We start from the raw sequence: 25,105 nt of genomic DNA, 5'->3' as shown, positions 1-25,105 counted from the left end.
CAATTACATTCAGTCTCTGGGATTTGTGATAGCTGCAATATCTTGCTGTTTGTTAATCTTTGTTGCTATTAACCCTTTGTTTCCATGCTTACTACTTTCTGGCCTATGAATCTGAAAATGTAATAATTTATTGTAAAATTTAATTTACCAGTTTTTTGCTTTTTCAAACACTACATAGAAATATGTGTTGTAATGAACCTTGATCACAGATCTTCATGTCATATAATGCAATAATATATATTTGGAAATGATTATTTGGTTCATTATGGATTGGTTTTAGGTTGGAAGTTAGAGTATGGTTGAACACAGTTTTTTTTCTTCTGAAAGAAATAGACTTCAGATGTTCAGGTTTAATTATCTCAGTTTTAAATATTACTGGATAAATAATGAGTTTATTCATGTTTAAAATTGTGAACTTATCACAAGTTTTGGTCAATTCCAGAATTGATTTCTCAATGATAATTGAAAAAGTGTAATTTTTTTTAGTCTTTGTCTTCTATTATAAATGAATGTGGCGTTTGCGTGAATGTGCAGATAACCCAGAACAGCATCCCAAATGAGAAATGAGCTACCATTCTTTCCATGTTTAAATTCTGAAATGTTTTTATCATGAAGTAAATTAATTACCCACTGACACACTGCAGAGAAAATGTTTGTAAGGTGCACTGGTAAAGATAAAGTTTGGATGATGCAATGAGTTTACTAATTATGAGAGCTGGAAATAAGCATTTAGAGTCTCTTCCCCATCAAAACTTACTCCAGGCTCTCTCTTGCCTCTGTTTTAAAAACTTATCTTTCTCAGTACTTAAAATCATAGTATCACAGAATGGTTTGGGTTGGAAGGGATCTTCAAAGATCATCTAGTCCAACCCCCTGCCATGGGCAGGGACATCTTCCACTAGATCAGGTCGCTCAAAGCCCTGTCCAACTGACATTGAACACATCCAGGGATGGGGCATCCACAGCTTCTCTGGGCAGCCTGTTCCAGCGTCCCACCACCCTCATCATATAGAATTTCTTCCTTATGTTCAATCTAAATCTACCCTCTTGCAGTTTAAAACTATTGCCCCTCGTCCTGTCACTACAGGCCCTGGTAAAAAGTCTTTCTCCATCTTTTGTATAAGCCCCCTTATATATATTGAAGGGCTGCAATCAGGTCTTCCTGGAATCTTCTCCAGGCTGAACAACCCCAACTCTCTCAGCCTTTCTTCATAAGAGAGGTGTTCCAGCCCTCTGACGATTTTTGTGGCCCTCCTCCGGACCTGCTCTAACTTCTACAGAGCCCTGTTCCCCAGTCAGACTGCTAATCAATTTCTCTTTCATGCCAGTAAATTTCTACAGCCTTTTGGTCACCTCTGAAGGGAAGAGGAAGAGCTCTCTAGAAAAAAGTGCTTTTCTGGTGAATAGCAACAAGTTGTCTGGGAACTCTCCAACTTTGTTTCCCCGTGGCCTCTCCCTTTTTCCCTCTACTCAACAAACATCCCTAGCACCCAGTCTTGCCTTTCCTCCTCATAACTCTGTATCAAATAACCCCAAAGAACACTTGTACTTCATCACATGACTCCATCTCTCATGAGCTCCTCTGTTTTTCTTCATATGTGTACAAAGTCTTGGGTTAATACATGTCTGTGAACAGTCCTGCCCAGCCACCTCCGTCTTCCTGTACTCTCTGAGTTCTCCAATCTAAAGCCCTGCCCTCACTCTGATATACAATGGCTAATACAGAATACAATTTTCTCCTACATGAAGTCAGGGTTGTGCATTTCAGCTTGAGTGTAGGAACCGAGTGTGTCCTCTGAGTCACTGCACTGGAGATGAAAGCAAGTCATTTGGGCCACTAGAGTATCACCGTCTTCAAGTATGAACATCCGGATGCTTAAGGTTTTTGTGGCTGTTGATACTGGCTGAACTAATGCATTTCCTGATTATTTTTTAGTAACTGGATCTTGTAATAATGCTTGCTCAAATATATTTTCAAGTTAACTGTGCTTGGATTAGGGGAAGGTGTGTGGGGTCTTAATAAGGAAAGAAGAGTATTATGTGTGGAGTGGTGGGGAAAAGGGAATAACACCAAAGCGATGTTCTGGGGTCCCTTTTAACTAAACTTCTGTGCTGAAGTTGGCTGAGATAGCAGAGAAACTAGATGGACCCGCTCCACCATGGGTTCTTCTGAATTAATACAGTGCATTTCACTCAGCAGAATTGTCCACTGGACATCCAGAGGACCAAACTGCCACGCTTTGAACCTCCTGGTAATACCAACTTCCTAAACAAGAAAGTTGGCTGGCAAGAGACTTAGGAGCAGCCGACTCGGTGGCTCTGGTCCTGCAGATTTCTGGTGCTCTGCAGACCTGCAGTCTTAATCCTTTCCAAGAAGCTGTTCATGAGCTGTCTTAAGCTCCTTTACGATTACTTCAATTCTACTTCATCTTAGAGTTTTACTGGGGAGCAAACTGAATAGCCACATACTCTGGTTAATGAAGGCTAGCTAAGGAACAACTGTAAAATGAGTTTTGCTTTCACCCTGTAGCCAGTGGAATTTTGCCATTGGGCAACGGAAGATGAAGGTAGAGTTACCGCTTGAGACGTAACCCGAACAGCTCCCACAAAGTGGCAGGTGTTTTCTAAAAGTGCCAGTAAAAGTATTATTCTGGGGGTTTTGAGTGTCTTACTATTGTCACAGAGGTATATACATATTTGAATGTTTTTTGAAAATTATAAAATGTGTATGCTTATAAGTAATATTGCACTTTAGTTCCAGGGTATGAATTAACCTTTTAATCTTTTAAAGCAGTTGAACCCAAGTGACAAAAACTTTTTCATTGTGCTTTTGGGAAATAATATAGCTTATAGGACTGTCTAAAAATCGATTAGTGAAAGCATTAGAGATTACATTATTTAGACTAGAGGAACTACAGTTAGAGACTGATTTGAGTATTATGGGACACTGAATTGTGGAAACTTATGTTGTGAATTGGACTTTGCTTCTGGAACTTTGCAATTTTAGAAGGAAGTGACAACATTTTCAAAATCTACATAGTTTGATCTCATTTGTTAGTCTCTCTTGTGTTGGATTTGTTTCTTAGTTTAATTAAGAAAAGGAATTCCAATTAATGTTGCAAATGTACGTTCCACGGTTGTGAATCATAGCAGCATAAATTTATGTGATTTTTGTACTAAGAGGGAACGGCAATGGAATGGAATGGAATGGAATGGAATGGAATGGAATGGAATGGAATAGAATAGACTATTTCAGTTGGAAGGGACCTACAATGACCATCTAGTCCAACTGCCTGACCACTTCAGGGCTGACCAAAAGTTAAAGCATGTTATTAAGGGCATTGTCCAAATGCCTCTTAAACACTGACAGGCTTGTGGCATCAACCACCTCTCTAGGAAGCCTGTTCCAGTGTTTGACCACCCTCTCGGTAAAGAAATGCTTCCTGATGTTCCGTCTAAACTCCCCTGGCGCAGCTTTGAACCATTTCCATGCATCCCATCACTGGATACCAGGAAGAAGAGATCAGCACCTCCCTCTCCACTTCCCTTCCTCAGGAAGCTGTAGAGAGCAATGCGGTCATAGAATCATAGAATAGTTTGGGTAGGAAGGGACCTTTAAAGGTCATCTAGTCCAACACCCCTCCCGTGGGCAGGGACATCTTCAACAAGATCAGGTTGCTCAGAGCCCCGTCCAACCTGACCTTGAACGTTTCCAAGGATGGGGCATCTACCACCTCTCTGGGCAACCTGTTCCAGTGTTTCACCACCCTCATCGTAAAAAATGTCTTCCTTGTATCTAGTCTAAATCTACCCTCTTTTAGTTTAAAACCATTCCCCCTTGTCCTATCACTACAGGCCCTGCTAAAAAGTTTGCCACCATCTTTCTTATAAGCCCCCTTTAAGTACTGATAGGCCACAATAAGGTCTCCCCCAAGCCTTCTCTTCTCCAGGCTGAATAGTCCCTCCATGACTTCTCAGATACGATGGATAGTGGCTTAGCACTCACTTAGCACTTAGTTGCCCCTCAGCCTCCTTTTCTCCAAACTAGACAAACCCAGAATCCTCAGCTGCTCCTCATAGGACATTCCTTCCAGCCCTGTCACCAGCTTTGTTGCCTCCTCTGGATGCATTCAAGGACCTTCACATCCTTCTTAAATTGTGGGGCCCAGAACTGCCCAGTACTCCAGATGAGGTTGACAATAAATAAACATAATAAAAACAGTTCTTCTAAAGTAAAAAGTAAATATTCAATTACTCTGTATATTGGTTGATTTTTGCACTTTCTGAGAATAGATGAACTTAGGGTTTTCACGATCAATTGTACCACTTGTGGTTTAACCCGGCAGGCAGCCAAACACCACGGAGCTGCTCGCTCACTCCCCCCAACACTCAGTGGGATCGGGAGAGAACTGAAAAAAAAAAGTACATTTTTTTTTTTACTTTTAAAAGATAAAGACAGTTTAATAGAACCAAAAAGGAAGGGAAAATAATAATAATAATCATGATGATAGAATATACAAAATAAGTGATGCACAATGCAATTGCTCACCACCCACTGACCGATGCCCAGCCAGTCCCCAAGCAGTGACCGCTGCCCCCCAGCCAACTCCCCCCAGTTTATATACTGAGCATGACGTCATGTGGTATGGAATACCCTGTTGGCCAGTTTGGGTCAGCTGTCCTGGCTATGCTTCCTCCCAGCTTCTTGTGCACTCAGCAGAGCATGGGAAGCTGGGAAGTCCTTCACTATGTAAACACTACTTAGCAACAACTAAAACATCAGTGTGTTATCAACATTATTCTCATACGAAATCCAAAACAGAGCACTATACCAGCTACTGGGAAGAAAATTAACTCTGTCCCAGCCGAAACCAGGACACCACTGAGTAAAGCTCTTTAAATAAAAACTAAATTATGTAGGATTCAGTGAGACACTTGTGTGCTGTCAAAGCCAGGGGAAGTTGCATGTCATCCTTTGAGTCATTCAGGAAACGGATTTGTTTATCTTTGAAAAATATGTTCTTGTTTGTTACACTCTGAATCTGTATTAGAAAAGAAGCAAATAACTAACGTGTTCAGATTTGAGAGGGGTTTTTTAGGCCTGAAAAGAGTTCTGCCAGTAATTCTGTGCCATTTACTTGGACCACAGGAGAAAAACAAGACAGCATTAAATGCTTTTAGCAAAAGGTTTTGAGGTTCGGTGTACTAAACTTTTGGGGAACAAAAGCAACATCTAGCAAAATTTCTTATGGGTGCATGAGTTTTATAAGTTACTTGCGTGAAGAGACAGCATTTCAACGCTGTTTCAAAAGATGCCCCAAGAAATTCGTAGGAAGATGCTATACTTGCATTTGCACTCCACTGTATTCGACTGTGACGTTTGTACCGAGTTCAGGGAGAATTTTGAACAGAGTAGTGAGATGCACTTTTCATGCTTGGTGACCAAACAAATTAATAAAAGCCGTTTAAGTAGATGTGATGGGACTTGAGCAATTACGAGCTAATGAAATTCTCAGTGGAGATCTTACTTGACCCAATTAATGGAGAAAAATAGTACAAAGAAAAATCAAAATGTAATTCAAAGATGCTGTAAGATGTTCCTGCTACTAAGAATGTATTTCCACATCTGTAGGATCAAAGTCACATTAAGAAGTTAATCCCTTCTCCCAGCTTTGTGTCACTGGTCTCAGTCTAACTAAGAACCTTGGTACCATGTGGATCAGTGAAGTGATCCAGATCATTTTAACCCTTGGGAAAAAAAAATAACCTATGTTATTTCACTGCCAGCAGAGAAAATGCTCATGGAATTGTACTCTCAGTCAATGAAAATGATCCCAGTTACATGAATCAGGAATAGGCTTAGAAATTGATTCAAGAGTTGAACCTATCCAATGCTTCAAAAGTTGGCTGACCTCATTTAAACTATATTTCTTTCATATTTTGCATTCATCATCAGTAGTTTATATCAAAATGGTTTCTGTGTATGAAGTTACAGACAACAAAACAAGTAAATTCTGACTGTAAATGTTTCTCCCTGTTTTTCTGCCTGCTAATGTACAACTATCTGAGCGTATTTTAATACATTTAATAAATTTTGTAAGAGTTTTAATTGTGAAAATGCAAATAACCTGCCACAAGTGTACTGGAGCCCAAGACTTACCATGGAACAGATGCTGTGGTTACAGGACAGAGCACTGAATCAGCAGGGCTTGTATTTCATGTTTGTATACAAAATCACTTGTGTTCAAATTAAAAATTTTTGAATGGGAAGCTTAGATCACTAGACTTTACGTTGAAATGGGTATTATATGTCCACATTGTGAACTTGGCTGAACGGCCTTCTTCCCAGTCTCATTTTCCTTTTAGGTTTAACACTGCCTACTTAATTTTTCACTTAAGACTCTTGCTTTGTCTCTTGCCAGTTCCAACAGTGGCAGCACCCAGCATCTTGGCCCCTCCATGCTGACTGACAGCTGGGCTCTGCTGATCGGCCAGTGCCGGTTGCAGCCCTGATGATGTGTTTACCAGGTGCTTTTCCAAGTCCTGCCTGCTCTGACAAGGTACTGTGGATCTATTTTTGGCTGGCCTGTGTAGCCCTAGCCTTGCGAAGGTCAGTGAAATAGTTTCTGCACCTTGCCAGACCAGCCTTGGAGCGACAGCAGTAAAGTACTCATAAGGTCCACAGCAGGGCGATCAAAAACACTTCTTCCTGCTGATGCAAAACCAGGAGAGGGCAGTGGGACAAGACAGAGATCATGGGATGGAGAGGTGGACGAGGTAAGAGATACACGTTCCTTAATGGCCTGCCAAAGTTGGGAGATGCCAGACTGTTAAGCTCTTCTCTGACCATCACCCTCAGTCTGCATGGGGTGAGATGTCACCTTCCCTATCTAATTGTTGATCTAGGCAATCCTGGACTCCTCACTGCCAGTCTTAGTAACTCTTTTCTCATCACAGATCTTGTGATCTGTGTGAAATAAGGGATAGACAGTAGACATTTCTATTAAAAAGGGTTTTTTTCCCTATCCTGAAGTTCTTTGTCTCTTGCTGATCTTCACATGTGATCAGTAGGCAAATGCTCTTTTTATGGATCTAGACACTATGCAGGTTGGAAGCCCAAATCTCAGTGTCTTCATCAGAAAATACCCTTTGGCCCCCTTAACAAAGGCCAGAAGAATGATCTCACTGCTGGATATGTTTCTGGGTTGTTGCTCTGTTATCACAAAGCAAACCACATGCTAGCTGCACTAGGAGAAGGGTGGTCTGCCAGGCCAGGGAAATCATCATCCCCTTGGGTGGTGAGGCGGTACCTGGGATACCAGGGTCCTGTTCAAGCGGGATGTTGAGATCCCGCTCCAGCAGAGGGTTGTTGCAACGGCCAACGGCCAGGGACACGTGCATCTGTGAAGATGGGTTTTGAGGGAGTTCTGCACCTATAGCCTGGTGAAGAGGTGGTCAGGGGCGTCTAATTGAAGCCTACATCTGTTTGCAGGACAGTTAACACGGGTGATGGAACCACATTCCTCATCGGAATGGATCACAGAGCACGCAGGATGGCTGAAGAGCCACTTGCGAGGCTGAGGCAGGATCAGGAGTAATGTACTCAGCAGCAGGGCAGGGCAGCTCCGGGCTGCCTGGAGGGCAGTAAATCTCCCTCCTTGCCCGTTCTCAGGGGCAGGCCAGGGAGAGCCACGGCGGGCCTGCTCCACGCCTGACACGGGCCCGGACGGCCCCAGAGGCCGCATTCAACCGGCCCAGCTTCCGCGGCCCGGGCAGCCACCCACAGCCACGTCCCGTCTCGCCGGCGGGTTTGGGCAACCACCAAGCAAATGGCGGACGGCGACACAGCACCTTGACCTTGCCCTCGTTCGGGCGCTGGGCGGAGAGCGGGCGCTGCTCCGGCGAAGGGGCCAGCCCGCGGCGAAGGGGCCAGCCCGCGGCGAAGGGGCCAGCCCGCGGCGAGGGGGCCAGCCCGCGGCGAGGGGCGGGAGGCGGGGCGGCCCCGGGCCGGAACGGCGGCGGCGCCGGGAGCGGGCGGCACCGCCCCAAGATGGCGGAGTACGTGCAGGTGCTGAAGCGGGCGCTGAAGCACCTCGGCGGCCACGGTGGCGTCCGCGGCGCCCTATGGCAGCTGCTGAGGTAACGGGGAGCTCGGCGCGCCCGGAGCAGGCGGCGGGGGGGATCTCCGCTCCCGCCTCGCCGCCCCACGGGGTCACCTTGGCGGGTCGCGGCCAGGAGGGCGGGTCGCGAGGGCCCTGCTCCGGCACGAAGCGGGGGTGGGGGAGCGGCATGGGGCGGCCGTCGCTCACCGCAGCGCCGGGGTGGTCGGCGGGCTCTGCCTCACGCCGGGCGGTGTGCGGTGGTGGGCCAGGCCTCAGGAGGAGGCCGCTCCTGGGGCGGTGTGCTGGGGCGGTACGGCTCGCCGCCCTGAGTCCCCGTCGGCAGCGGATACTGCGGTCAGAGGGTTCCCCAGGCAGGCTCCGACGGTTGTTTTCTCTTCTTTAGGTATTTTAGTGGGTTCTTCGATGCTGAGCTGTCAGTGTTGCTCAGGCAGGTTTTCTGGGTGTCCAGCCTCGGTCCTTCTTAGCTCTCTTGTCACAGCCGTGTCTGCTGTGGTGATGCTGCAGCTGCCACTGTGCTTCTGCGAACCGCCATCCTGCTGGCCCGCCGGCTGTCTGGATCACCTCAGGCTGGCAGCGGCTTTCTTGAACTGTCCGGTGCGCAAGTCTGAAAGCTGTTCTTCTGCTGAAATCCTGCAGTGTAAAGCAGAGAATTAATTCATCTGCCTTACCGGCCATAATTCTTCAACACTTCAAAATCCGTATGTCTGCCTCTTTGGCAAAGGGTTGTCACCGTTGACCTGTGCTCAGCTTTGGATGCCCTCTAGCCCCAGTGGCATTTTCTGCAGAATTAGTCACAGCCTTTGTTTCTAGTCGTGTCTGTGGACTTTGTTCCCCAAGCGCAGAACCTTGCACTCGTCCACATTAAACTTTCTCCTATTTTTTTTCCCCACTTCCATCTCCTCTCCACCTTGTGATGAGTATTTTGAATAGTGATACAGCATGCTTGAAGCTCCTCCCAGATAGGAGGAGCTGCAGATTTACTAAGGGACTCATTTTCATTCAGGTCCTTGATGAAATGTAGGGTGGAAGTCTGAATGGTACATGATCCAAATTCGGCAGTGTCAGTAACCTGTGTTATCTTTGTAAGTGGTCTTGGAAAAGTAATAGAACGTTTCTTCAGGGTACAGTGAATGTTGTAGGCCTGACCACATAGCCAAGAAGCCTTTTTTTAATCAATAGTGGGAAGTCAGGAGTATGGGATAGGGAGGATTCACAAAGGTAAAATTCCGTGCTATATATCAAGGGCTCTCTTATGCTAGAATAAACAAGCCAAGCTTTCTGAGCCTTCTTGAAGACTTTTTTTCCCAGTCATCATAATAGCCCTTTTTCTGTTATTTCTTGTAGTTTAAATTGATCTGTTTTGAACAGTTAAACATAACATTTTACACAGTTGCTGATCAGGCCTCATCAGTATTTTCATACAGTGGCTTTAGTACTTGCTTTGTTCACTGAAGACAGCTTGGTTCATCTGGTATGTCCTAGGATCAGCTTGTCTTTTCTTCCCCATGTCACTTAATTGGCAGCTCATTATTGCCTTGTGACATCCAGGTATTTTTCTTGTGATTACACACACAATGCTTCAGATCTTGTTAGTCCCCAGGTGCATCACCTTGTGCTATGACCTTTATACTGTTGAATTTCATTCTGGTGGTATCACTCCGGCTGTGAAGACAGTACAGAACATTCCTGGAAGGAATGTGACCTTCCTCTGTATGGTAATATCATAGTCTGTCAGACCCCTGTGCTTTTTCGGGGTGGGGTTTCTGTTTTGTTTTTGTTTTGGTCAGGAACCCTGTAAAGTGTTAAATAAGGCTACTAATATCAACATTCTTTGTGGAACTTCACTAGCAACCTTCAATCAGCTCATACCTTTTCTTTCAGTTGAGCATGTTGTCTTCTTCCTGTCAGTCAATGTGTTGCTCCCTTTACAATTACTATACAAGTTAAATTATTTTCTCATTTGTTTTGTGGCACAATATTGGATGCTTTTCTGAAGTCAGCTTGACTTCTGTGAGGTCTCAACTTTGTATTCCTGTTAGCTGTGGTGACAGGCAGCTTCTGGCTTTTCTGTCTGCACTGTAGAAAGCATAGACTCACATAGACTTTCCTCTTGCACAGCTTTTTAGAAGGAAATTTCAAGCTGTTAAGCAGTATAAGTTGTTATCATTTTCTGTCATCCCCTTAAGTTGTTCTCTCCACTTTGTTTCCCTTCTCAGGTTGTAGCTAATACACTGGCAGTTCTCAAGAAGAAATGGAGTTGGGGAAATAAAAGTGTAGAAGAGTTTGAGTATGCCTCTTCCTGAGCACATCTTACTGAATGTCTTGTCAGGGAGCTTTTGTGAGTCAAAGATCACAGGCTGTGATGACACCTTTCTACCACGCAGAAAAAGGGAGCAGGCAAGACTGGAGGCAGTGCGCTCTTATTTTTTCTTTAAGAAGACTGAAGTTAGAAGAGAAGGTGTGCTAGGTGGAGAATCACACCTGATCCTCATAACCGTACCAACATAGCTGCTGCCTATCCTTCACCTTTCAAGCCATCGAATCTTCCGTCCCAGCTCAAGGAATAGACTTGGTGCTTGCTTACAGGAAGAGTAATCAAGGTGTATCTTTCTTGCAGTGATGTGTTTAAGAAGTAATTACTGGTAACTTGGAAAAATGATTACCCAAGTCAGGAGACTCTTTCTCTGCAAGGGTTTTATTCTGAATTTCCCTGCTTTTCTGTATGTTTCCCGCTAAGGTGGCTGGAACAGGTTTTATGCATTAGAAGTCAAATTATTAAGAGCCTGTGTGCCTGGAAACATTCTCCTTACTCCAGACTCAGTGAAATTGGCTGGAAAACGTCCTCTGGAAGCCATGAATTCCTCCTAGTGTTTGATATCAGTATTTGGGGCATGAAGTCAGGACAAGGGCATAAGAACCCTTTCAAGAAAGGGAGAGGAAGAAGGAAAGGAGAGCAGCAGTGAAATGGCTCTTCTTTTTCTGAAGCTGGGAGCTCGGGCTTGGATAGCTGAGCCAGAGATCTTTGAGTGTTTCTTTGACAGAGGAGAGCTGTGTCAGAGAATCTTTCTGCCTGGGACCATAGAGGTTTAAAATGAGTACTTGGTGGAGTGATTATCGCTTTCATGCACCCTGGGAGGAAAGACAACAAAAAAACTTTATCTGTGCATTATATAGTTAAACTCTCAACTAAGGAAGCATGCGTATGCACATCCCTTCTGTCACTTGGGACTGAGTGAGAGTGCATATAATACTACAGACAACTAAAACCTTTGAGAGTAAACTTTTCCTTATGTAATTCTGCCTGGGATAAATGTCAGCAAAAAGGAAAGCGAAGATGCAGATCTAGGGGGAAAAGCGTGCTTCAGTAATTTTAAGGTTTTATCAATAGAATGTAAATCACAGGTTCAGTTTAATTATTGATGTGTACAGTAATGTTAAAATATGTTCTGTATAAAGAGTTGAAACTGGTATATACTTTACCTGGGTCAGTGTAAGTCTCCCGGAGTGGCAGGGTAAATAGTTGGATCTTTCACAGTTACACAAAAGCTAGAAAGTAACAATTGTAATTTAGAGTTTAGCATGCATTCCTTGGCAAGCAGCTACAATGGCTTTAAAATATTACTATTCCTCTCCTGGAGATTAGCGCCCACACAGACGTGTGGGATCTCTTAAGCTGCTTCAGTGCTGACCACTTTCCATGGCAATTCAAGCTGAAATGGTAGTAACAAATAGTTGAGAAGGATGATAACATCTTCAACTAAGTGAATTGACACGTGTCTCCTGGTCTCCCTTCCACAGTATTTAAGGTTTTGTGGGTGTTAAATTGTGCTATATTGCAGAGTCGCTTTATCTTCCACTATAAAGAGCTTTTAAATAAATAATAGCCCCCAAAAGCCTTTTTGCATGACTTTTATTATCCTGTCAGTGGGGCGCACAGTAAAGCCACGTTTAGTTGCAGGAATTGGTGATTATGTTTTGCAATCCTTAAGCTTGAATAGTTTTTGAATAGCTTTACATATATGTGTTTAAGAGTTTTCATTACAGATTTTGACCAACCCCTAAGAAACCTCTATCACAACTTCATTCTAAGATGATATCAATTGAAACTGTTGTTTTGGGAATTCACAGGGTCAATGATTTGAAGACTGGTACGCTGATAGGAATTGACAAATATGGAAACAAATACTATGAAGACAAAAGAAACTTCTTTGGTATGTGTGCTACTGTGAACACCTCCTGACTGACTATCCAACTTTGTACAGCTTGTGTAGTTTCTGCTAGTGAAGTAGAATTTGTTGCCTGCCCAACTTCCTCGCACTTGACTTGTGTGAGTCTTGGAGAGAGGGCTCATAGAAATGCTTTGACATCTTCTGTCTCTCTACTGTTTCCCTCAGTTCATTTGCAGACATAGGCAATCTGAAATAATAAATATGGGATAAATACAAGCCTGTCAGATGCTCTCCATGTAGGTATGCCTATATGATAATGTGATTGAGAGCTGAATTTGGTCCTTGACCTGAAAGCTGATAGCTTAACAGGTGGGGGAAGAAAGAGAACTGCCTTTAAAACTGCTTCACAGCTGTACTTACTTATATGATCACTTCAGGGCAAAGAAATACAGGTTAGCTTAAACTTTCTATTACCTTAAGTAATGGGATTTTAAAGAACATTTGTAGAGTACTTAAAAAGGTAGCACCTGAAACAACGATGGTGACACATAGGCAATTAATGTGCTGGTTAGGCCAAGCTCTGCCTGCTGTAGGTTAACTTGTAGGGTACCTGGGGAAAGCAGTTGCTGGTAAACATTGTTTGGTAGTTTTATATGGCTGAAACTTAGTTTAATCTTGAGTTACTAATGGCAATGTCCTTTTAGAAAAGACTCCTCCTAATGGGGAAAAAAATCCCCAAACCTGTTTCTCTGCCTGAAAATTTTGTAAGTTCCTATTTCCCATTACTTATATAATAGCTAATACTTGCTTCCTCCAGAGACCATTAGATTCAGCCATATAAAAATACAGCAAACAGTGGAAATACAGAAGACTTAGAAAAATAAAAGCTGTACTGACTTTGAAGTAAGTGCCCATAATGGTAGATACTTTTAGTCCAAATACTTTTCCTTGTGTTTTCATGAATTCTCTCCTTTATATGAAAATATCTTTTTTTTTTTTTTTTTTTTGAGCTAATACAATATTTCTGTTTGTTTAAGGTCGACACAGATGGGTCATCTATACTAATGAAATGAATGGCAAAAATACGTTTTGGGAAGTTGATGGAAGTATGGTGCCCCCCGAATGGTAAACTATTTAGCTTAATAATGTGGACAGATACCAATTGTGTAATTGCCTGTATATTTTCTTGTATTATAAAGCAGAAGATTAAAAAAAAAATTATGGTAATAAAGTTTTCTTGGACTCAGCTATCTTATATATGACCGGAAGATTTCAGACTGGTTGCTTTTAATTTTGAACTGCGTTCGTAATGTTATATTGCTCGCTGTACTGACAGTCACACTCACTGCTTCTTGGAATGAGAAAAGCATTTTGCCAGCCAGACTAAGCAGGTCAAGCCAGTCTTCCAATTTTCCGTATTAGTCGTGATTCCATCTTAATCGTTTGGCAAAGCCTACAATAGCATTGAACAGCCAGAGGTAGAAAAAAATATTTTTATTATCCATTCTAGACAAGAACCTAAAGAACGTAAGGCAGTGATGGAACAACATTCCTTAATCCACAGCCATTAACAGCATAATTGTTTCAATTGATACACATTGATACTCTACAAGAAGATGAACAGCGAAAGGCCAGGATGATCTGTATGTTGACTGCTACTTGACTATAATTTTTCTTAAGGTTTTATTTTCTGTTCGTGCATTTCAGTAATAATTCTGTACAACCTTGAGTTCCAGAAGGTCTCTGGCGACACAGCTGTTAATACTTTTTTTTTGTCTTCCTAAATAACTCGGGAAAAAGACATACCAAATAAAGTAACAGTGTATGCTAGCAAAAACAATCTCTACCTGATTCTTGAGGAATATGAGTAGCACTTCAGCCACAAAGCAATGAAAGGTGATATGAAGTAAGAGGTGCTTGGGTAGACTGAGCATTGGTGAACACTGTTTTTTATTATTCCTGTGATAGATGTTCTGTGCCAAGGCTGAGATTGATTATCTAAACTCCTAAATTGTGGCTCTCGTTAGAACATTTGAGAAATGCGTGGGTAGACTGTCTAGGTAGTCAATTTTGTTTCAAATTCTCCCAGCCTTAAAATTGTGTTTAAGGCAGTTAATGCTTATGCTTTTTTCTGTCTTCTCCAGTAAAAGCTTAATGGCATTGTTTTTTAGAAGTGGTGTTAGAGTCTCCAAAACTAGCAGTGCGGGGCTGTTCCTTGTTATCTGCATAATAACTGTTCTTTGGTTCTAGTTTTTATCCTTTCACTGTTAGACTGTGCTGGTTTTCAGGATTTTCCTTATTTTGAGCTATGGTTTTTGTTGGTTTTTTTTTTTTTTCTTTGTTCATGCTTATGTGTTGTTTATTGTGTCCTTACAAACCTTGATAAAGGATTTCTTCCTGAGTATCAAAGAGACGTTTCTAGTATTAAGTATCTTGGTTTGATCACGTAAATTAGTGAGGTAGAAAAACTTGTTTTCCTATCAACGTAGAAAAAATTGCCCTAGAAGAAACAGTAAATGTTTCATTATTTTCAAGACTGGTCAGTGCAGTGGGGCATGAAAGAGTAAACAGTCCTGTGTTCTAAGGTATTTTTGTTAGGAAGCTTAGTTGTGCATTACTGTTCAGTTTTTTGGGTTTTTTTTAGTTGCTGATAAATCTGTACATCCCGTGGCAACCTTAGACGTTTATTCTTATGTAGGAATCCTAGCTTTGTGACACATCTAAATTACCGACCTGTAATTCTATACTGTTTAGCTACATCTTTAAAAATGGAAGTATTTTGACTGGGAATAAATGCTGTCCTTTAAGACACTATTTTTTTTTTTTCATCTGATGGTACACTGTCTCCAGTTTTTAACGTGGCATAGAGTTCTGAATTGATAGTGTTAACATATTGTACAAGTTGCTGTCAATGTAACACTGGGATTGTGCAACTATGCAGGAAACGAGTGTGTTTTTTGGACCCAGAAGTTTGTTGGAAATAAATTAGATTGTTAATAGAAGTAATTTCACACAAAGAGATTAATTTGGTCCATAGTATAATAGTACCTGTCCTATCAGTTGCAAAAAAAGTTTATTTCTTAAAGCACTAACCCTCCCTTCCACAGATGGAAAGGTGAGACAAGTTTGTCATCCTTGGGTCAACTGGGAAGTATATAAAGTTACCATTGTAACAGCTGGGTTGTGGTCTGAATACTTCTTCTAAACACTGATTTTTTGGACTCTGGGTTTTAGTTAATTCAGCTCAGTAGAGCATTTTGTAGGTATGTTGTGGTACCCTCTGCAGGTGGAAGCAGGTTTTACTACATTGTTTATGCTGGTGTTACTTTCAGAACATCTTTTGCAACTGTCATGCCTAAAGATGGCACTTCTGACAAAATCAAAGTTTAAGACCAGGGCTAACCTAGAGATTTCAGATTTTCCTTTTTTAAATAGTAATGCTAACTAGTTTGTGATGATTTTGTAGTACTCCTATAAAAATCCTTCTGTATGTAGGATTACACTACTGATTATCCTACTGATTACACTATTTTCTTGGGAAGTATAGAGAACACTAACAGATGTGCAGGAAAAACACTTTATTCCTTTTTTTTTTTTTTCAGTATAAGTCATACTACAGGTTGTTTTTCTCCATGTTTCTGGTTGTTGAATACACTGTGCATCTTAAAGTATAATTTTGTGGTCTGTCATGTGCCTTCAGGATTGTGGAATATGAATGATCGTTGAAATACAATCAGGTGGACCTCATCATGCGTGATGAATTGGAAAAAAGCATTTTGATGTATTGAAAAGTTCTGAAAACAACTGTCTGGAAAAAATAAAACGAGAATTCATTTAGCTACCCTTTACCTTCTGTCAGATACTGGAGAAAAGGAAAAAGCAGCAAGAAAAAACATCTCATATGTAATAACATATTGTAGTACCATTTTTAGGAACTACTGAATGTTTTCAGTATTCTGGAATAATTGGTGTAATGTCTTTTGACAATGGATGTACTGAAATCACAGTCTGAAGGAAATCAAGAGAGTTGCTTTGACATATGTCTGCTATACAGAGAATTGAGACTGTTGCTTTTTTAAAATGTTGCCATACCAGAATATGTATACATATTCTTGTGGTTTTTTTCTGATTTAGTTGTGTTGTTTAACCTCTTTGTTACTCTGGGTTTTCTTTTCTTATCTTCAAAATCAAGATGTTGGTATCTACTTGTTGGAGACAAGTTAATTAGATTTTTTTTTTTTTTTAATTCCCTCAGTGCTTGCATTGGGAATGATTAGTGTTAATCTTCTTTTAATGCTATACAAGATATTGGGCACATTTTTTTTCCTACACAAAGACGTCTTTTTTCACTGTTAGAAAAGCCAAAGTACTTGTTTAATCTCCTACTGTTCGGAGTATGTTGTTTGCAAGAACTTAGTACTTCCATTTTTGAACACACTGATTGGGTGTGCTCTGTGAACATATAAACAATAAAAGTTGAATCTGTTTATACCAATGCCTGTATGCACTCTGTTTAGTGCTTTCATAGATGTCTCCATTACAGAATTGCTCTAATGGTTGCGCTGTGTGTTGAGCTCATTTCCATGTTACTGTTACGTTAGAAGGCCCAGTATCACCTTTTGTTCCTCATTCATTTATCTCTCAACCTAAAAATACTACAGTTAGTAAATCACCCCCAGGAGCCCCAGGTGATGCTATTTTATACAGCTGGCATACGCTGCTTCATGCATGTGCTCACATTCACGCGTAGTCACAACTTATGTGCAGATGCACTCATTACAAGCAAAACTTTTTTCTGTTTGCCCAAAAATAATCAAAAACCAAGATGGATAAATGACTTTCAGGTTTAGTATTTTACACTTTTGGCTCTGTAGAAAAGCTTTTGAAAGGTTTCAGGGAAGAAAATGTTAGCGTTAAGATTAAGAGGAACATGTGACTCCTTGGGAATCCCTGAGCAGCTTGTAAGTACTAGTTAGGGTACCAAAAGTATTTTCACAGGCAAGGAGTTTTCATAGTAAAGACTGGCTGTCTTGAATGTGTACTTCTTGATAACGATGCTATATTTGCTCTCTTCCTAGGGCAAGGGCTGTAGGGGTTGTAGTTCTCTCCATCCACCCTCCCACTTGCCCCAGTAGAAGCAGGCTTAGATCACAGGCAAGCTGAAGCCTAAGTGAAACGTTCTGGGCAGGTTTGTTAGTAAGGAAGTGTGCTTAAAGCAGTGTTAGCTTTTTTCCCCGCTTCGTCAAAGGCTGCACAGAGAAGTTAAATATTAGGGGTGTAAAATATAGATAGATAAATCAAAGAGCTCAGTGCTGCTTTTTTCATGAATTTTATTACCAACTGCAGATTATCTGCACTCATAAGTTTGGCAACATGGCAAGTTGCATTGTCTCACTTTGCGATCACAAGAGGAAAAGGAGGAGTGAAATCATATGGCTGGGTGTAGAAACGGAGGGCAGGACCCTGCTCTTCTGGCACCAGCAGCCTCTTATTTTATGGTGTGCAGGAGGAGAGCATCTAGCAGTGCTGCAGGATGATCTGGGTTTTATGGGGATGGCAGGTTGAGTAAGTCCACATTATCATACTGCTGAGAAAGAAGTATGCCTTCCTGAGAAGTAGAAAGAATTACTGTCTGCACTCATGCAAAGTGACTCTTCCTTTCTGCTTATTACCAGGAAGATTTATATAGGGTATAGTGCTTGACCAGTGGGAGAAGCCTAGCGAAGAGCAGCAGGAACAATCAGACCTCTGAAGACAGTTGTAAAGATTTGGGGTTGCTTGAAAAGGAGAGGAAATGACCATGGGTATAATCTTTAAGCATTTAATCTCTTGAGGAAGAAAAAGGCATAGTCCATCTTTCACAGATAGATGGGTAGAATAGGAAGCACTAGGTTTAAATTACAGAAGAAGTGATACAGATTGGACATTACTATCCTTACCACTAAAAAATTCTACTCATCTTCACTGGTGTAACTTGGTTTGGGAAGATGAGCAAGCCAGTATTACAGCAGTTCTGTAACAACTTAAGCAGTTGTCTGCTGGGAGTGACGTGGATGTAGCTAATACTTCCTTGGGTCTGAAGCATATGCGGAGTGTCTAAATCCCTTCCAGACTTGTATTTCTTGATTCTTTGATCCTCACATTTAAGGGTTTGTCAGTTATTTCCACTGAAACAAGGTGCGGGGAGAGGACTGAGTATCTTACTGTCCTTAATCTGTTTGGGATCAGAGGAGAGAGTAGAATTTTTTTCCCAAAAATTTCATATATCAGTCTTGATTTTCAGGTTATGTTCACTTCTCATGCAAAAGTTCCCTAAGTGTCTGCTTGTTCCTGGCATGGGCTCCTATGTGCTATTCAGTGATCAGGATAGTCCTGTAGCTGGAATTTGGAAGAGCACAAGTTTGCGTTTGGAGGATTCTGGGAGATTCAGCTTGAGCCCACTGAGGGGGAGCAACTTGGAATCCAATTTTCTACTTTCAACAGGGTTATGCTGTGGAGTAAGGCTTCCTTTCAAGAGCATATAAAGTCCATGCAAGTCAAGGCCTGATGTCCTGCTGGATGCTAGGGGTGTGCTTCTCTTGCATCACATTCAAAGCCTTTTGAGGCTGTCTGCACAGCCGTTTATCTGGTTTAATATAATTTGGATTGCGTTTTGGCCAAATATGTTGAAAAAACAAATTGACAACTGGTTTATGTATACAAACTAGTTAAAAATAATTTGTTCTTTCAGTATCTTATATTCTGTGGGGAAAGAACAACTGTAATTTCAGAATAGTTTTCTCCTTTTGCAGGGACACTTCCTTTTGCCAGCATTGTCCTATGTATGTGCAATGTTTGTCCTGTACTTTGATATTTATTTCCTTATGGTGCAAATCTGACATCTTTGGAAGTAGCTTCTGGATTGTTAACTTCATACAAAGAAATATTTCAAATTTAACTTCAGTTTAATAGTCTACATCCTCTGTTATTTGATTTGACAGCTGAAGGAGGGAGAACTCTTAAAGTGCCAACATACTAAGAAATGTAAAGAAATGTGCTGTTTTCCTGTAAAAATGCCGCTTTTCAAGTCTGCCTGTGAGAGAAAACAAAACAAAAAGATTGAACTGAAAAGGAATGGGGGAGTAAAATTTCTGTCCTTTCAGTAGCTTCACAATAAATTTGTGAGTTTTATAACTAGATTAAATGCTGGTGTGGTGTTTTCAGGTAAATAGGATGCTGTCTCATCGCTGTACAATGGTATCTTATAGTAGCTTGCATGAGAAATCAAAGTTATCTTCCATGTGTACACAGGTAAAAACATGTTTCTTGTCCCTTTTTCCTTCTCTTCCCATACATAGACCTGGAATAATAAGTGAAGACTATCTTTAAAATAAAAAAAAGCTTCTTTTTATGCTAGTCAAAGTTAAATCCCTGATTTCTTGTTCACTTAAAGTACTTGGCAAAGCACTGGAATACTTTTTGCCCTTTGACCATAACACACATCTTCACTTCTCTTTTGTCTTATTGCAGCATGGTTACTTGTTGAAAAAACTGGATGCTAGCAAGTTGGCAAACATCCTGAACTTGCGTAGACGGTGCCTGAACCTTGCAGATGCACATATGGTAGTAGCTACCGAGTTTGTGTAGCATTGGTTCTTGTTTGACAGCTTGTACATCATATAATTGGCTCCGGTCCCTTGTAGCTTCAGTTTCAAATCTCCTTCCTTTCAAATATTTGTCTGACTTGGGAGAAAATCCTACATAGTCTTGAGAGCAGCTGAAGATACTTGAGGTGTCTTTCATCTGTTTACCCAAGAAAAAGTCCAGAGGCTTTGCTAGCCTAAGTCTGCTTGCTAGTGACTCTGCTCTGTGATTCAGGAAGCTGCTTCAGCCTCTTCAGAGCTTCTGCTATCCTCCTTATTTTCTTTGCTCTGTGTAAGTTGTCTGCTTCTTTAAGTCATTAATTGGTTTTGAATCCTGTTTTTTCCATGCCCGGATTTATAGGCAGAGTTTGTATAGATATCTGGCCATCTGCAAGACGTCAAATGTCTTTATTCATGCTGTTCAATCTGATGCAGGAAAAGCTTTTCTTGAGCATCTGGGAGTAGAGTCTATGAGACATCAGCCCTTCAAAGGACCCTTTGAGGGAGGTTGTCAAGGGGAAAGTCTTCCCAAAATAAACTTTTCAGTTTTTACATATTTTGCATAAGTGGAGAGTGGGAGCTTTTGTTTGAAAGAACAGGCTCTTTGCAAATCAAATTGCTTTTATAAGTTACATGTTGGGCTTCTAAGGGGAGTTTGTTGTGACCAGGCTTAAGCCCTGAAACTCTTATATATAAGCATACTTAATAGTGGATAGAGTTCTAAACAAGCTTTTGAAATCCCTTCAGGAATTTCAGTGCCTGTGACTGTACTGAATGGTATTGTAGGTGAGCAATTATTTTTCTACTTTACAGTAAGAAAATGGAGTTTAAGGATTGTTTTTGCTGTTCTATTTAAATTAGAGCCCAATTTCATATTGATATTTTTTAATTTCAGAAAATATTGAAAGCCAATATAGTAATGCTTTAATTACTCCAAGCCACTGTATTTTAAAAGACTTCATGGATTTAGTCTTAAAAAAGCAGCAAAACAGTAGTTTAAATGACAGAATAAAGCTATTCTTTTTCTGTCTCCAGAGCGTCACTAGGTGAAGGTGCGTTAGTTCAAGTTGCCTTTATATGTTACAGTAAGCGGTTTTGAAAAGCTGAGGCTCCTCTGGCGTGATACTACGAAGCATTTTGAAATGCAGTACTTAAGTCAATATTGGCAGAATGTATGTGGATACACGGACTGTTCTTTTCCCCTTCCTCCTGTGCCACAAACTCTGTGTTTCTTTGTGTTAGCAATGGAGAGCCAGCCCGTTGGGTATGAGCATACGATCCCACCTCTGTCAAGTTAGCTGTTTTACAGTGTTTCTGCCAACTTTGATGCTAGCCGTCATAGGACACGTGGTATCTCAGGTGGTGTGAAGCACACTAGTACACAGAGTTCTCCTAACAGGCGTGAATTGGGAGAGGGAGTTCACCTAAGGTCAGGGCTTTGTGTAATGTGGCCAGGGCATTTCAGAGGCTGGTAATACCAGGTTTAAAATTGAGCAAGGCCTGATCCTGTATCCTCAGACCACATTGTGATTCATAGTACTATGGGGCCGCTTTCTTCCAGACAGAAATCATTACCCAAAATCATCTTTTTTTAATATAAGCAGTGGGAAATGTATACTTCAGATGAGACCAGATTTACAAAGGAGAGTGGGGGGAGGAAGAGAGGGATCCCCTTCTCATTCATGTTCATTGGGTCACTTCATCTGAACGTGTGTATAACTTTCAAACTCCTAAGTGGATGATTTTTCCCACAGGAGGCCATTCTGTACCTCTAAACAAGGTTTTTCTTCTTACTTTTAAAGGATCTTATAGTTCCACCTGGTTTTGTATTCAAGCCAGTTTTCTGGCAGTCCTTAGTCCTACAACGTGCAGCCCTACAACCCTTTCGTTTGGGGTTTTTGTTTGTTTTTTACTTACAGAAAATGAACATGTGGCTGACATTTTTTTTAAAGTGAGATTTTGTACTAAAGTTATATCCAAAGTTGTGAGTTTTTCTTTTTCTGAAACAAATGTCTAGAAGCTATTTGACTGAAAAGATAATCAACCTTCTGTAGAGATCTTCAGATTTAGAATATACTTGTCAGTCTCTTTCTCACTACTTTTATTGTGGTTTTGTTTTGCTGCATCAATGAAGTGTGCTGGATTTGTTGCTAAAGGCTGAAGATGCAATTTTTAGGCTTTCTAATAGCAACTGGAATAGAAGACTTCTTATTTTTAGGTCAAGTCTTTGGCAAAAGCTGATTAGCCTCTTTAATTCTACCTCAGTAAAAAATACATAAGCTTGCAAAAAAAGTGGTAACCTCACTTCTGTCATAACTGTGCATGCAGTATGAAGTACATTATACTGGAAGATAATTAAAATGTTATTCAGGTTTGAAAGTTGCTTTGGGCACTGAAATAGAAATGGGATGAAAACAATTCAGTTGATCCCTGCTGTAGTGTTTCAGTAAATTGTTATGGAAAATACTTTGCTTGATCATGTTGTTTGCATAGGGGAGGATTGACATTTAGTTCATAGGTAAAGGATAATCACTTGGTAATTACCCCATTACTGATTGGTACTAACCATTTTATTGAGTAGTCAGTAAACATTTATGTGATTGTTTTAGGTGAACCTGCGTCATTAATCCATATCCCAAGTGGTAGCCTCATGAATGCTTTGGAGATGGAATTGAAATTGTTGTGCAGTGTAGTCTTCTGGTAATTAAAAACAAAACAAAACCTCCAAACCCAACATAAAAAACCCAGAAAACAAAACAAAATCATGTGGTTTTGTCATTTGTAGTGCCTGCCTTGACCTGGCTGGCTGGTTAAGGCCATACAAACACGTAACAATGAAATATTCTCTGCCCAAATACTAAGCGTACAAAGGAACAGGAAATTCAAAGTCAGGTGTGCTTTCAGTTGCTTGGAAGCAGAACTGTTACATGTCAGTTATGTTTGTATAATTACTTTAAATCAGTATCCTGTAGTCTCATTCAAAATCATACTGGATTAAAATTTTTTTTTTCTCCCCTCTCGAAATACTTAGTGTCTCTTCGGAGGAGAACTCTTGGGAGTCAGGAGGAAGGCTTGTTACAGATCATGTTATTGTTCCTTAATAACGTGTCTTTTTCCTCTTCAGGCATCGCTGGCTTCACTCAATGACGGATGACCCTCCAACTACTCATCCACCAGTTGCTCGTAAATTTATCTGGGAGAACCATAAATTCAATCTGAGTGGCACTCCCGGACAGTACGTACCTTACTCTACTACTCGCAAGAAGATACAAGAGTGGATCCCACCTACAACAGCTAGCAAATAACAACAACAATGAATGTGACTTGCCTCAGCTTTGGCTTTCAGTGTAAACCGTATTTTCACTGGTTTTGTTCAAAATAAAAGCCTCCTACAACAGCTGTAGTTTAGTTTATTGAATTGGAGGAAAACAAGTGGGAAAACATTGGGAAGAGGTAGAGGGCAGAATACATGACAAATCTTAACCTCATCAAGATATTGGGCTTTTTGTCATATTGTCAGTGGCTCTTGTCTTCACATAAGTAGCTCTCAAACTCTTTTTAGCATGATAACCGTTCCCGTGACAGTTACTTCTCACATTTGTACCATTCAACAGAACACAAATATAAATTTGAAATACAGGATTTTCATCTTCAACATTCCCCTATTATAGTCTCTGTATGGCAAATAATGTACTATTTTAGGAAGCCATCTCTTTAAATATTTATGACAACTTAGAATAATAAGGCCAATCAAGGATTATAGTTTTTATTCACGAATTCTTTGTGCATGGGTATGCATGCATTGCTGTATTGCAATATAGTATGATATGCAATATAAAACTTGTAAGGGTGTAGTAATCAAATGACATCTCGCCCCCTAAGGGAACTCAGCGTAAGCAGAGGGCCCCCGTCACAGAAATCTTTTTTGTTGCTTCTGTGTTGTTGAAATTCATTAGAAGATGTTCTCACAAGGATTTGGTATGGCTGTTTGCCCGGTTGTGACAAGACTTTAAAGGTCTTTGGAAGTTTGAGAATGCATACTTTTTTGGGAGCTAGAGAAGTAAAATGTACCAGAACCTATTCTCAAAAATGTGAGGTTTGCAAGTTCACATTTGAAAGGGAGTTGGTCGGGGCTGTGGCTTTTTTCTGTATCTTGCAGTTGGTTGATACTTATTCCAGCCTGCTAATATTTTTTAGCAGAGCTGCCCACTCCACAAGGCCTCCTGTATCTGACGACCTAGTCTGTAGATAACTGACGGTGGTGGGATGCCCACCCAGCGCCTCACTCGCTCCACCTCAACTGGATGGGGGAGAAAATAGAAAGCTCATGGGTTGAGATGAAGATGGAGAGACTGCTTGCCAGTTACCATCATGGGCAAGAGAGACTTGACTTTAATTTATTGCCAAATAAAATAGATTTGCATAGTGAGAAACAAAGGCAAACGAATGTAAAACACCACCCTCCCCCCCGCTTCTTCCCAGGCTCAACTTCACGCCTTCATTCCTGACTCCTCTACCTCCGCCCTGCAGCAGCGCTGGGGAATGGGGGTTGTGGTCAGTCCATAACAGCTCCTCTGCTGCTCCTTCCTCATGCATTCCTTCCGCTCCAGCGTGGGTCCTCTCCATGGGTTGCAGTCCTTTGGGATAAACCTGCTGCGGTTCCTGTCAGGAAATACCTGCCTGCTCTGGGGTGGGCTCCTCCTGGGGCTGCCGGCAATCTCTGCTCCGGCACCTGCAGCACCTCTTCACCCTCGTGCTCTCATCTTGGTGTTCACATGGCTGCTGCACACTTCTTTTCCCCTCCTCCTCTGCCTGTGCAATGTTTTTGTCCTTTCTTAAATACTCTTTCCCTGAGGTGTCACCATCTTGGCTGCGGGACTCAGCTGTGCCCTGCGGCGGCCGGTTGGAGCCGGCCGGAACCGGCTGTGTCTGGCATGGGGCAGCCCCGGCCTCTCCTCACAGAGGCTTCCCTGCAGCCCCCGCTGCCAGCGCCTTGGCAATTACACCCAATACACTGACTTATAAAAATCATTGATAAAGACAACTAAGAAGGGTTTTGAATATATTATATGCTTGCAATTCCCTGTCAAGAAGAAAACAACTCCTTTGCTCCCTAATAGCCGCCCCAGTGGCTGCACTGCTGGCTCTATGCTGGCTTCTTGTCCTTCTCATCCCCACCTGCCTGGGTCCC

At 41.5% G+C, this 25,105-nt stretch overlaps 1 protein-coding gene across 1 annotated transcript; it reads left to right on the top strand.

Annotated features, from left to right (window-relative positions):
- Positions 1-7,998: 7,998 nt before the first annotated feature.
- NDUFA12 (NADH:ubiquinone oxidoreductase subunit A12) lies at positions 7,999-23,311 on the top strand. The gene is made up of 4 exons (XM_075151190.1): positions 7,999-8,139; positions 12,252-12,334; positions 13,330-13,417; positions 23,039-23,311. The coding sequence occupies exons 1-4, from the start codon at positions 8,051-8,053 to the stop codon at positions 23,217-23,219; spliced, it is 441 nt and encodes a 146-aa protein (XP_075007291.1). The 5' UTR covers positions 7,999-8,050; the 3' UTR covers positions 23,220-23,311.
- The last annotated feature ends 1,794 nt before the right edge of the window (positions 23,312-25,105 follow it).

Source organism: Calonectris borealis, chromosome 1 (genome assembly GCF_964195595.1).
Source record: "Calonectris borealis chromosome 1, bCalBor7.hap1.2, whole genome shotgun sequence".
NCBI classification, from domain to species: Eukaryota; Metazoa; Chordata; class Aves; order Procellariiformes; family Procellariidae; genus Calonectris; species Calonectris borealis.
The sequence above is the reverse complement of the archived record's forward strand: the minus strand, read 5'-3'. Positions and strand labels throughout refer to the sequence as shown.